We start from the raw sequence: 13,092 nt of genomic DNA on the forward strand, positions 1-13,092 counted from the left end.
TAACATACCATGTCATTTAACATAAAAGTTTTTTTTATTACAAAACATATCTCTGTTTTACCTTCTACTCTACCTCTCCTATATTGATCTCCTCCTACTCTTCTTACTAATCTCATCCTGTATTATCAGATTAACACACACACTCACACTCTCACACACCACACCGCACACACCGCACACACCACACACACACCACCACAAACTCACACACCACATACCTCACGAGCGTGTGTGCCACTCTGACATTTATTATTATTATTTTTAATTTTTTTATTATTAGAATTTAGACTACCACCTCCTCCCATTAAAAACTCCTCCTCCTACTCTGACTAACTCCTCCTACTCTGTATACCACATCCTCCCACTGTGTCCCACTTTATCCCCTTACGATATGTCGTTCACCAGCTACTCGTGCAGGGTTCGAACAAGCCTCTCCTGGACTGGCCGGCCGGCTCCATAGCCGTCACGCAAAGCCCCCACGCCACCGAGCATCGGCACTCGGATCTTCTCTCCTGGCGTTTTTAACTTTACACTTGTTATGTCAATCTTGATAACTTTACTGCAGCACATAAATATTGAACCCACATTGTCCGATGTATCAGTATATCCTCTAACTGAGAGACTTGAACCCAGGTCTAAGGATCTATGAGGCAGGCTTCTAACCATTAAAGCAATACAGCTGGACTTGTCTTTGCTTTCTTGGAAACTTTGCGTTTGGTATGGGTATTGAAAATTGTTTGGCCGATGCAAGAATTGAACCCAAGGCCCACATTCTACAGGTGAACCACTTGAGCCACTGCACACTTGCTTGGAGTTTCTTTTAATTTTTGACTATTTGAACCCACATTCTCAGATGTATCAGTACATCCTCTAACTGAGAGACTTGAGCCCAGGGCCAAGAGTCTATGAGGCCGGCTTCAGCTGGACAGTTGTCTTTGCTTTCTTCCAAATTTAGTTAAGTCTTTTTTTTAATTGCATGGAGTATGTGAGAATGAAAAACTCTCTTATGTCAGATATGAACCAAGAACCTGCCGGTCCAAAGACCTTTAGCATTACCTCCAGACTACAGAAGAACAACGGAATAACTTCAATGGATGTTCTACAAGTAGAGTACAATTTTCACAAGAGATCTTAAAGCTAAACTCATCAGGTTCTTAACCAAGAATCTTCTGCTATCAAGACCTACAGCCTTTCCTCTAGTCTACAGAAGGATGATGGATTTATTTCAACGGATGTTCTATATGAATCGTGCATTTTCAGAAGAGAACTTAAAGCTTAACTCAGCGGGTTTTAAACCAAGAACCAAATGATGTACTAACCCATGACTTTTTTAAGAGGGTAATAAACTGATTAAAGACACAATAATCCAGAAAATGTACCTGTCTCTGATCATAGCTCAGCCTGATCGCGCATGGACTTGCTGATCTACAGTTGTAGGTTCAATCCTCATGACTCATATTTTTGGGTGAAATGTTGAGAACTTCAGATGTGTTTAGGTCAAGTAGCTCAGTCCAAAGACAGCAGGCTGGTAATTATGAAGATGTGAGTAGACACAGCTTTGCTTTATATAAGGCTCTGGGAGATTTGAAATTTAAAAGTTAAGATTTAAAAGTGCTAAAAGAAGATTTGAAAATCCAATGATCTGAATGAGTGACCTTCCTGTCTGGAGAAGCTCTAAAAAATCTAAAGTAAGACCCCACTAGAGTTTTAAGCGCAGTTCTCTACTTTTCAAACTTTAATCTGGGAGGTTGAAGAGGCGGATGATGTTAACACTATTAGATATATTATTATATCTTCAGGTGTGTCACCATTCTGGAAAGGATGTACATCAACTGCACTTCAGCTCTTTAATATCACAATAAAAGCACAATATCTTCCCATTACCTATAGGAATAGTTCAGAACCATCATCTGTCTTGGAGGCTTCTTTTATTCTTGAGGCATTCATCCAGCCAATGAGTCTTTAAAAAAATTAAAAATTACCTGGCAGTAAAACATCCACAATCTTTTTCACACTCAGTTAAATGAACCTGTGGAAACAATGCAAATGATTCACAGCACCTGAAAACTTTATTGATGGTGTGTTGATATATGATTGGTAAATGATGACCAGTGCATCAAGGTTCATTCCATTACCTTTTTATTAAATACAACATATTGGTGACGAGTAGGTGATTTACAACTTTGACAGCATTTACTTGGCCACTTCTTCAAGCTTGGGCTCTGGAATAAAAGAAGAAAATATAACAGTTAGTGGTGGTGGTTGCCATGTGAGCGTTTTGAAATGAAATGCTGCAGCTTTTTAACAATACCTGCAATTAGATCTGACAATGAGATACAATTTGCAGCAGTATTTAGCAAATAATTGTAGCTTCGCATAGGAGAATGCAGGATAGTAGTTTAACAATTGTTAAAACCTTAGTAACAATTTAAAACTGGCCACAATAAATAAACAATATGGTCCAAATCTAAACTCTAAGGGAAAATGTGTGGACTTTTTGTTGTTTTTGAGCAAAGGTTACAAAACCAAACAAATGAAGAATGATCCTGATTCATTTCCACCCCTTTTTGGATTTGTTTGTTTGATTGATCGATAACGTGAAACAATTAGGTCAGTAGACAAGGCAACACTCAATGTAACATGAGCTTTGACGAACCTGTGAATTTGACCTCTGGGAACTTCATTAGGTCTCCGCCGCCGTATAGTCTCTGCAGTTTGACGACCTCATCAGACAGATTCTTCTGATAAGCGGGCCCAGCCTCCACAATGCCTCCGGAGCTCCTGGGGAGAGTAAGGGCATTAGTTCATCTTTGAGAATTCAGGTAAAATCCAATGACTGTCTTCACAGAAATGAGGGGGGTTCATGTCGTGCATCCTCCACTCACTTGCTCTTGGTGTTGTAGTCGCGGATCTTGTCCAGGAACAGCTTCTGGATTGGGTCGAGCTCCTTGGCTCGGTTGAAGAGGACAGCGGAGAGGCCGAGGTTCCTGCGCAGGGTCAGGCTCACGGCGGAGCGCAGCAGGGAGGACAGCTGGAACAACCGGTGAAGTGCCATCTGGTGGAGAAAACAGGGCTTCTGGTTAGTCTCATCCCAGGACAAGCGGCTGGGATCGGTCCACTGTCAAGGCACATTGAGACCGTGGAACATGTGTGATATCACCCTCTGAATGTGATGTTGATTAAAGATGGAGTAATAAAGAAGGATTCACAATTTGGACTTTCTGGTAAATAACCTGATCCTTGAAGACAAGTACTTAATTCATAGGTGCAAATCTCTTCTACACATGTAATACAAACTTTGCGATGTCGATATGCCTTGTAATCAATGTTTACAATGAAGTCTGCGTGATAAGACCAGCCTCCACTTTGCTGCTCTAGGAGGAAATGGTAACTATAACATAATATACATCATGAGGAGGAATGGGAAACTGTATAAGACCTCTGCATCAGCACAGTGGGACACTAGCAACCGTTGTTGCATTAGCAGGAAATAGCTGCTACACAATGATATACACCACAATGGAATAGAAACTATGTAGTGCCCTTGAGATTTATACGTTTAACATATAGAAAGACTTACATCTCCTCATGTGTGGAGCTGCTAAGTTCCTGTTAGCACCATTAGCACCAGTTATCATAGGTTAACCTGTTTACACGTATAAAGCGACTTTGTCAACTCTTCTCAAACTGTCGATAGGAATTGATAATATATATAAACAAGCCTGGTTTCGTTCTGTCCTACCTTAAGCTAAGTGTTTACTTCATTCACCGCAACGACCCAAACACCTTCTAGGGCTAACAAGCTAAGCTAGCATTAGCCGAGCCGACAGGGTTCTCAGACAGAGTCCCCCTTTCCTTAGCTGCGGTGCTAACGCTAACGCTGCACTCACTTGGAGAAAGCAGATCGTGCTTCTAAGTGTTCGAGGTGTAGACAGAAGGAAACTTAGCGTTTATGTTAGAAGTTTGCACTAACCTTGGGGTTGACACGCAAGAGTACGAGAGCCGGAAGTGTAGGGTACGCAGTGGATTGTGGGAATGTGGTGGTGAGGGGGGTGAAGCGGAAACTGACGTCAGTACGCTGCGTACGTATTGCTCGTCCCGAACTTTAAATAATCCCAAACATCTGTTCCTATTTTATTACGAATATTGATATAAATATACATTTGTAAATGAGGAGAGGTAGTTTTATTTATTAAGTATATTTCATACACAGAGGGAAATTGAAGTTGTTGCACAGGGACATTCAAACAACACAAAGATTAAATAAAAAGAAACTAATTTAAATTCTGAATAGTTACAAACAAATTTCAAGCAACATTTTGCCAAGATTTTGAGCATGTTAAAGCCCTCACAAAGCCAGTTAATTTGCCTGAAAAATAATAATAATCCTTACAATTTCAATAGGTCCTCATTGTCTGTCAGTGCCTGTCAGTGCTCGGGCCCTAAAAAAGAGATTAAAAAGAGTAGAATAAAAAAGGTAAAGAGTAAAAGTACTTGGGAATAAAAACGTTTTATTTTGGGTTTAAAACAGAAGTCAGAGGAGGAAACTATTAATGTTTTATGAATGTCGAAACACTTCTTCAAAGTTTCAAGGATTATTTTGCCAGACAATCTAAACCAAGCAAATGGGAAGCTTGGTTTGGGGAGAGTAGTTTTCTTGTCTAGTTCTATTTTTGTCCATTTGTTTGAAAGCACTACAATGTTGAAAAATAAATTTTTCCTTTAAAAAGGTCTCCAAAAATTGACCAAAGTGAAGATGTCATGTATGTGGGAAAATTATATATTTTCTGTCAGTCTGCGTCTTCTTGCCTCATTATAACCACCGCAGAAGTTCATTGAACAACGTTTGTAGAAAATAATTAAATATACCATAAAAATCATTATTTTATTTTATTCCAATCCTCATTATCCACATTTATCTCTTCTCTATCACTTGTCATAAGGTGACTCCTCAGATCATCGGACCCTCTGGAGGATCCTGGCCTTCAGGTGGGAACCACATGACCAGTAGTATTGAAAATCCGGATATATACATGTAATGATAGGTATATCAGGCAGAGGGAGCTAAATTACTTTTAAGTATATTTAGCTAATGAGGCTTGATACCATGATGGAGTATTTTTACACTGTGATATTACTACTTTATTTTGAATGTACCTGAAGCACTTAAATCGATTATTCGATTAAAAAAGATGCACAAGGATCTACATTGTGTAAATTGAATAACAAACAACGAGCAGACAGCATCTGTATGTACATTCAAAACTTTATTATGGAATACAGTGTAGAAAGCGTTTTCCCAGTCAATGCAAATGGCCTGCACAAAATTACACAGTGGAAAACAAAAAATCAATATATTACCCACGTGAAAAGAGATGGAAAGAAAAATCCTGCTTCCTCTTCTACTCTACTGCCCCCTGCTGAGCTTCTATGGAGCACCCTCTGAAAAGACCTCCACCTCACTGCAGTCTCCCAGTCTTCCTTGCGGATCTCACTTGCCATTAGATGCATAAACAGAGTGAGAGGTCACACTGCACTACTTCCTGTGATGCTGAGATGGAGTTGACTTTGTGGAAGGAGCTGAGTGCATGGAGATGGGGGGGGGCGATTCTTGCTTACAAGCGTGAATTTACCTCGGACCAACATCTGATCCCTGATTTTAACCCCCTGACTCGCTCTCAGCTCTCTTGAAGCCCATTAGCTAAAAACGTCAGTGCTGTGGCACGTGCGTCGATGGCGAGAGGTGAGCAGCGTGCCTGAAGGGAAGAGGAAGGCGAAGGGAGGTGCTGGGGGAAGTGAAAATCCATTATATATATACACAGACTGCCTGCCTGGCTGGCTATCCATCCGGAACTGAAAGTCATTTCCTCTCTACCTCGCCCTCCTTCCTCTTCCTCCTCCTTCTTCTTCTTCTTCTCTCGGCACTTCACCTATTTTATCAGCAGAAAGCGACACGATTACAAACCCCCAAAATGAAAAAAGGAACGACGTCGGCTTACAACTGGATGAAACACTAGACAGAAAATGACAAAACACGCGCACGCAGAGATAACTCTTACACATCCCCCATCCTGCCTTCTCTCGTTTGTCCCCACACTCATTGTAACCTTCACGCCCTTTACAATAAAAAACACGCCAACATGAAAAAATAAAATAGGGTGAACACTCCCTATACGTGAGGATTTTCAACACAATATATTTCAGTGAGGAGAATAATATACAAACAGATGAAGCCAGCACCCCAGCACCCCAAACCCCCCCGCCACCTCTCCTGCAGCTTCAGGAACGTAGCATGATATGATCAAAATAATAATAATAATTAAAAAGAAATGACAAAACACACTTAAATTCCAAAATCACAGATCTCTTTTAAATGTGTATTTTACATGATATCAAAGCAGAGCCTGTTCATCTAGATTTATATATATTCTTCATCACTGTTTTGAAGTCACGTGATCACGAGAAGATACTAAATGTACAATCTTGCTAGAATGACAATCTATATGTGAGAAAAGGATCTCGAGAGCGAGAGAGAGAGAGAGAAAGAGAAAGAGAGAGAGAGCAGCGTTAAGATCTTCGTTTTTTTTCAGTTTTTCCAAATCCTGTCGTCATGCACTACATAGGAACAGCTAAGACTGGAGCATTACGTCAGTTAACATTACACGCAATTTAAAAAAAGGACTTTACATTGGCTGATCTTTTTTTTGTTTATTTTTTTTCTACGTTTTTTCTCCATTCTTTTTTGAAAAACAAAACCGGAAAAGATAAAGAGAGAAAAAAAAACAAAATAAAAACAGCTCATTCAGAAAACATAGTAACATCAGCATCCCCGAATATCCTTTAAGAGCCTTGTGTGGCTTAACACAGCCCAGCTGTCGTAAGAATGCACAGAAAGAAAAAAAGAGGATGGAGGGAGGGATGAAGGAGGAGGAGGGGAGGAGGGGAGGAGGGGAGGGAGAGGAGGTTCACTTATACTCCAGTGTAGACTGTAGAGTGAGTGCAGTAGTGGTGCAGTTTGAGGGGAACCACGGGGCCTCATCCACAGAAATCACGTTGCTTGGTTCAAATCGACATTTCTTTATATAATCAATACAAAGAATACGATAGGAACAAACCAATGTGGAAGGATTGGATGGGAGTCTCCTGCACGGGTCCTGCAGACAAGGCCCAGGTCAGCGTGCACCTCATGTCCGACTGATCAGAGGTCAGATTTCTACACAAGTCAACACCTTAAACTTTCCCAAGCCAGAAACAAAATAAGAAATATAAAATTAACCCCAACTATACACTGGCCCTGAATCAGTGTGGAGAGAAGCCGCTTCCTTCCCCTGTGGGTGGGTTTGTTTCGATGCACTGGGCGGGGGCCTCTCTTCTATACATCAGCAGGCCCAGACGGAGCAAACGTATAACCCCCCCCCCCCCCCTCCCTTCCCGCCCCACTTTTCTTTAATTAAAAGGCGACTTGCTCCGGTAAAGTGAACAAACGTGGTGCAAACTGGCTCGGCCGCAGCCTCCACCCAGACAGAGAAACAAACCCCTGACTGCAGCCGCTCGTAACGGACTATTTCAGTCACTCTATGATCTAAGCCACGTCGGGATGAGTCGGGAGGGGGGAGGATGGGGGAGGAAGGGGGAGGAAGGGTGCGTGATGAAGGGGGAGATGCATGTGTGTGTTTATGTGTGCGCGTGTGTGTGTTCTCCTCAATTCTGCATCTGCTCGAAGAACTTGTAGGTGGGGTTCTCGTAGCCGTTCTGCTGCATCTTGGACAGGTGGCGCTCCTCAGGGGTGACGGCCGCATCCACCTGGGGGGGGGCAACCAAAGGAGGGGGTGAGGGGTCTCACTCACACAGACACTTATATAGTAAGGTTTTTAATTAAACGGCTAATAAAAGCTACGAAATGACAAAAGATATTAATTTGAAAAGCAAAGAAGGAAATTAATTTGTCTCATTATATTGACTCGTATTCAGACTTTAATTATAAACACATCCACTGATCCATCTACACACGCCCCAGTTCAAGTGTCTCTACCCGACAAGACAGCTTGAGCTCACACGTGCACGCACAGCATCACGCTCGCCACACACCAGATTGACCGCCGCTTGGGGGAACAGCTTGTACACGCAGCACATGCAAACACACAGGTCAGCCGTTTCTCACCTCGATGACTCCGTGGTGGATGGAGGTGTACTGCTTCTTCCTCAGCATCACCAGGGTGATGACGATCACGGTCGCTATGACCACGCCGCCGACCATCAGGCCGATGATGGCGCCCTTGTTGGAGCCCACGTCCTCTGCGAAGAAGACCTGCGGGCATGGAGGGGAGGAGGAGGGGTCAGTCACACGGCAACAACCAATCACAGCCGGCAGAGTTAAAATCAGATGATTTCTAATAAATTGACAGCGTTTTTGATGTATCCACCACATCGATGACCTTTCCTTACATATGTCTTTTTCTACCACTGATCATTCTTTTTAAGATAATTAATTATGAATTAATTATTACAATAACTGTGCCGAGAAATGGTTTTAATGTAGTATCGCTCAGAAAGATAATGATCTTCTTGTAGCTGCAGCAGCTCAAACGCTACTGTTTCTTCCTAGTTTTCATTTTGCGGTGGATGCTTTGTGTAATTACATTTGCTATTTTTAAATTGCATCATAAAGAGTCAAACGAGGCCCCGAAATAACTAGTGGTGCGGCTGGAGAACAAGGAGGCAACGCATAGAAACACATGGTCATGACAAAAACTGGAAGATTACTTATTTTAGAGGAAATTTCCTGGTGCAGACTTTTTTTCCCCTTCAGTTGATTCATGACATAAAGAAGCATGACTCAACTCCCACACAACACAATCAAAACACACATGATTATTGGCAATTTCCTGAAAACGAATGAGGGCTTCGGCTCTTCTGTGTGAGAAGAAATAGAAGCAGGTGGCGTTTTGTGAAGGACGGCAAACAGACGTGATATCTCCACCTGTCTGGACATTTGTGTCAATCACAGATTATATATAAAGATGGACAACATGACAGGTGCCCAGAAATGAGGCCAAACCATCTTGAGTGCCCCCTGGTGTGTAAAAGTAATGAAATGCTTTTAAGAGAAAGGAGGAAATGCAGCAAAGAGCCATGTCGGCCTTCAGAAACTGGAGAAGGCAGTGATGCGTCGTTCATCTTTATATATCGTTTATTGTGTCGACACAAACTCAATAACATCAGTAAAGCGTCAAACATCTCAACACCCTCTTTGTGTCAGTGAGCCGGGACTTAATTTCAGGCTTGTGCGCGTCCTCCACAATAATCCTGCAGGATGCCGATCAGGGTAACCGTGAATATGAAATGAAGAGGTTGAGTGGGGACGCACTGTGACACCGACTGCTCCTTGTGAATGCAAGAAATGTGATATGTAATAAAAAACAGGGATTAAGGGATTAAAGCCGTTAGGTGAAAGGGATAAGGTACGTGGATTATAATTCGACTGAGCATGGATCGAGGGTTTTTTGTGCTGGTATTACAATATTGGATGAGATTAATGAATGAACGCAGAAACTGGGTTGGAGCCTTGTTACGCTCGGTTTAAGAACCTGTGGCTGACCGGTGGAAAAGCAACACAAAACTGAACTGAGATCAGAGGACGGTGGAGGAAGCATGACGCACACGTGGTCACGGCTGTCTCCATGGACACCTGTCTCCATGGCGACAACCTTGGGAGTTGACGGGGAGGGCAAAGTGGAAACATGGATCTGAGAGTGTGTGTGTGTGGGTATGTGTGTGTGTTTGCATGTGTCAGTAAAAGCATCCTGGCGTGTGTTTGTCGATTTCTCCATGTTTATTAATTAGCCTGCATATTTACACACATCAGTGAGATTCAGATGAGTCTACATTCCTGCACTGTTTTTGACAGTGTGAGTTTGTTGCTGTGCGGTTGTGTGTCTGTGTGTGCGTCGGTTTACCAGTTTCTGGTGGTGAACTTCATATTCAGTGCTCTGTCTGTCCTCCGTCTCCATCCGCATCTCAGGGAACGCTTCCATCTTCATTCCAGTCACTGGCAAAGCGAAGGAAAAAAGTACTGTATCCATTATGGATGGTGACACTCAGCCGCTTTCTCATCCCGCCACACACACAAACTTGCTGAAATCAAACTGGCTGGCTCGAGCAGGACTTGACAGCGCTGGAGGAGCACTGGGTGTTACCAATGAAATGAATATGGCACATACTGCACAGCGTTCGCAGTATGCATGGAGCCTGCAGCTGCATCAGAAATCCCCTGACAACCGCAGCCGGCGCCTAAATGGAGGTCAAGTGGAGCTGGCTGTGGGCAAATACAAGCTGGAGGAGGGCGACGCGGCAGAAAAATATTTTCCTGACTTCACTGAAGTTGAATGATGGATCTGAGGAGTAGAGCTTCTTATGTATTTATAATTTAATCCTGTGGCTCATATGTGGCCTCCAGTATTGCCACCAGGGGGTGCATTTCTTAACATGGAGCAGCTTTACGCCCAAGTAAGCAAACAGTGATAAGAGGTTTTAAAGAATGTGCCACAGTTGCTGTAGCAACCTGATAAGGAGAATGTGACAAAGTCAACAGTATAATATCCACAGGCCTTAATCCCGTCTATCTCATGATCTAAATGTGTATTCTAATTTAAAATCACAATACTTTTTCAACAATATAACCAACCTGGTCGTGTGGGGATGCCTCTTTCAAGATTAGGACGAGAGTCCACTGAGTCAACTAGAGGGAGAGAGAGAGAGAGAGATTTAACTTTCTAATTCATTTTGTTTGGAAGCTCAGTTTAGTCCTTCAAGGCCAAAAGAGGAATGCTTCCTCCCTCGTAGCATTTCAATCAACCTTGAAGCAACCGCACTGTAGCTGCTGCTCCGTGATGATCTTATTCAAGTTTGTGGGTCAGTACGTACCCTGGTTCTCAGTGTTGGGCTGGTTGAAGCTCTCAGGGTGAATGAAGCCGACGCCTCCCAGGCCCAGAGTGTCTTCCTGGGGCAGGAAGTCAGTCTGGCCGTCTCCCAGCTCCTGGTCGGGCATCAGGGCGTCGTTGCCGTAGCTTACCCTCACGTCTGTCTGCAGGTTGGCCAGCTGCTGGGCCATCTCCGCCTGCTCCCTCTGCAGGAGCTCTGGATGGACGGACACGAGGAATGTGTGAATTTCGCAGTAGCTTAAAACATATTGAAGGCAGCGCTACCATGCATGGATGGAAACAGCAGGAATAGAGACAGCATTGTGCGAATAACAGTCTTTCACATTTTTTTTACTATTATTATTTATTTCAGGAACCTCCTTGTACAAAAAAAATCTAAGTCTGCAACTTTTTCAGGATGTCCATTTCCTTTTGACTCAGCTCCCTGTAACTCAAATCACTGGCCATTTCTTTCACTCTAAAACATTCTGTATGATGAAAATACTGCTTGTGATAAAAAATATTCTGCAATAACACAAAGAACGGCCAGTGTGCTTTTTTCTGCTGAAAGAAAATCATATTCTCCGCAGTGTCCCGTGAAAATAAAGCCTCCACGGAATGTTAAGTTCAATTTCTTTATTAGACTTGGTGCCTAGTAATGCCTGAATGGTGCCTTTTTTTCCCCAGAGTATGTTTGCTCCTGTGGTTGTGTGTGTGTGTGTGTGTTTTGCCGGGTAGCACAGACTGTGACAGTCTCCAAGACAGAAACACAGATGGCTGCGTGACGCACGCAATTCCAATAAACCAAAAAAACAGAAACCTAACAAATGCAGGGACTGGAGGGGGGAGGGGGGGATTTATCTCCCCTGCAGAACAGTTTCATTTGACTCTGAACAGAGGGATTAGGACAAATGGCTCCATTCCCTTATCAACAAATAAAATGTATTTTTCCAGGGGTTGGAATTTAGAGCATTCTCTCCGTCACAAACAGGACAGTGTGTCTAGGGCCATATCTCTCTGGTGTCATGGTCAGCAGTTACACAGTGAATATGACACGCAGCCAACGTTCATCCTAACAAGATGTAGTGGTGTGCTTATCTGTATTTTCTTGTTTCTTCATTAAGTGCTCTAGACTTCCATCTGTCTTTATACTCGTCTGGATATTGTATTGATTATTTCTTTAATCGAAGTAAAAGCCTCAGTGTGTCTTTAAGCGTCGAAATGACGAACTCACCGACTTGGTCCTGGATATCGTCGGCCACGCCGGGCACCTTGTAGAGAAGTCCCAGAGACTGGTTCATACGCTCCTCGATGACACGCAGGTGGGTCAGCACCTATAAACACACACACACACAGAATGTGGTTGATGCGTTGTGGTTATATCATAAAAGCAGAATCATAATTTACAGATCTATAACTACATGGATGATAAATTGAATTAATTCATAAAGCTCTTTTTTCACCATTCTCACACACATTCATGCAGCGCTACTATGCACTGTGCTTTTTTTAATCTCACACAGCAAACGCACGTCAGGGGATCGAACCACCGACGCCTCGCTCTTCCTTCTGAGATGAGGTCAACACAGTGAACTTACCTGGGGCCTAATCTGCGCTGCCTTCTTGGGATCCACCATGCGGACGTGTTCAAAGTGTTTGAGGGTGTGCTGCCTGTCCTTCTGCTCGGCACGCACGTACTTCTTCAACAGGCTGAAGACATGACGAGGCTGCAGGGAGAGACGATGACAGTGACGGATATAAATCTGGTCTGGATCAGAAACCAACGAGCTGAAGCTGTAATTTGTTACGAGGACACAAATCCCACAGTTGTTCATCTGTCAGATGTCGTTTTTCTCCTATTTGACAGGCGACATTTACCAACTGCTTGACAGCACATGTCCTGGGTTTGATGGCTGGCGCTATGAGGAAACCTCATTTTTTACCAATCCAACACATTTCTCTAATTCTACTAAACATAAGCTGCTGTACCCTGGGTGGGTCCTGCTGCAGGGCGGTCAGGTAGCTCTCCAGAGCCAGACGGCGGCGGTCGTTGAGCAGAGCCTCCACCCGGGCCATGTGGGTCTCCACCAGCTGCTGGCGCTCGCTGGCCGCCTCCTGCTCCAGGCCCTCCACCTTCTCCTGGAAACGCTGCATGATTACACACACACACAAC

At 43.4% G+C, this 13,092-nt stretch overlaps 2 protein-coding genes across 3 annotated transcripts in view; both read right to left on the bottom strand.

Moving 5' to 3' along the window:
* Window positions 1–2,122: 2,122 nt before the first annotated feature.
* On the bottom strand, window positions 2,123–4,046 carry atp5pf (ATP synthase peripheral stalk subunit F6). The gene is made up of 4 exons (XM_053417415.1): window positions 3,974–4,046; window positions 2,886–3,055; window positions 2,657–2,781; window positions 2,123–2,222 (listed from the first exon to the last, which is right to left on the bottom strand). The coding sequence occupies exons 2-4, from the start codon at window positions 3,053–3,055 to the stop codon at window positions 2,194–2,196; spliced, it is 324 nt and encodes a 107-aa protein (XP_053273390.1). The 5' UTR covers window positions 3,974–4,046; the 3' UTR covers window positions 2,123–2,193.
* Window positions 4,047–6,348: 2,302 nt separating this feature from the next.
* Window positions 6,349–13,092, bottom strand: part of appa (amyloid beta (A4) precursor protein a) — a 31,304-nt gene continuing 24,560 nt past the window's right edge. The window contains exons 10-17 of one of the 2 annotated variants that reach the window (XM_053416917.1): window positions 12,909–13,058; window positions 12,518–12,646; window positions 12,154–12,253; window positions 10,924–11,136; window positions 10,685–10,738; window positions 9,957–10,048; window positions 8,162–8,308; window positions 6,349–7,803 (exon numbers count right to left, since the gene is read on the bottom strand). In XM_053416917.1, coding sequence (XP_053272892.1) covers window positions 7,702–7,803; window positions 8,162–8,308; window positions 9,957–10,048; window positions 10,685–10,738; window positions 10,924–11,136; window positions 12,154–12,253; window positions 12,518–12,646; window positions 12,909–13,058 — 987 coding nt within the window. In that variant the 3' untranslated portion in view covers window positions 6,349–7,701. Of the gene's footprint in view, window positions 7,804–8,161; window positions 8,309–9,956; window positions 10,049–10,684; window positions 10,739–10,923; window positions 11,137–12,153; window positions 12,254–12,517; window positions 12,647–12,908; window positions 13,068–13,092 lie in introns of both variants that reach the window. The other variant, XM_053416916.1, reaches the window with a different exon arrangement.

This window comes from Pleuronectes platessa, chromosome 24 (assembly GCF_947347685.1).
Source record: "Pleuronectes platessa chromosome 24, fPlePla1.1, whole genome shotgun sequence".
Lineage (NCBI taxonomy): Eukaryota > Metazoa > Chordata > Actinopteri > Pleuronectiformes > Pleuronectidae > Pleuronectes > Pleuronectes platessa.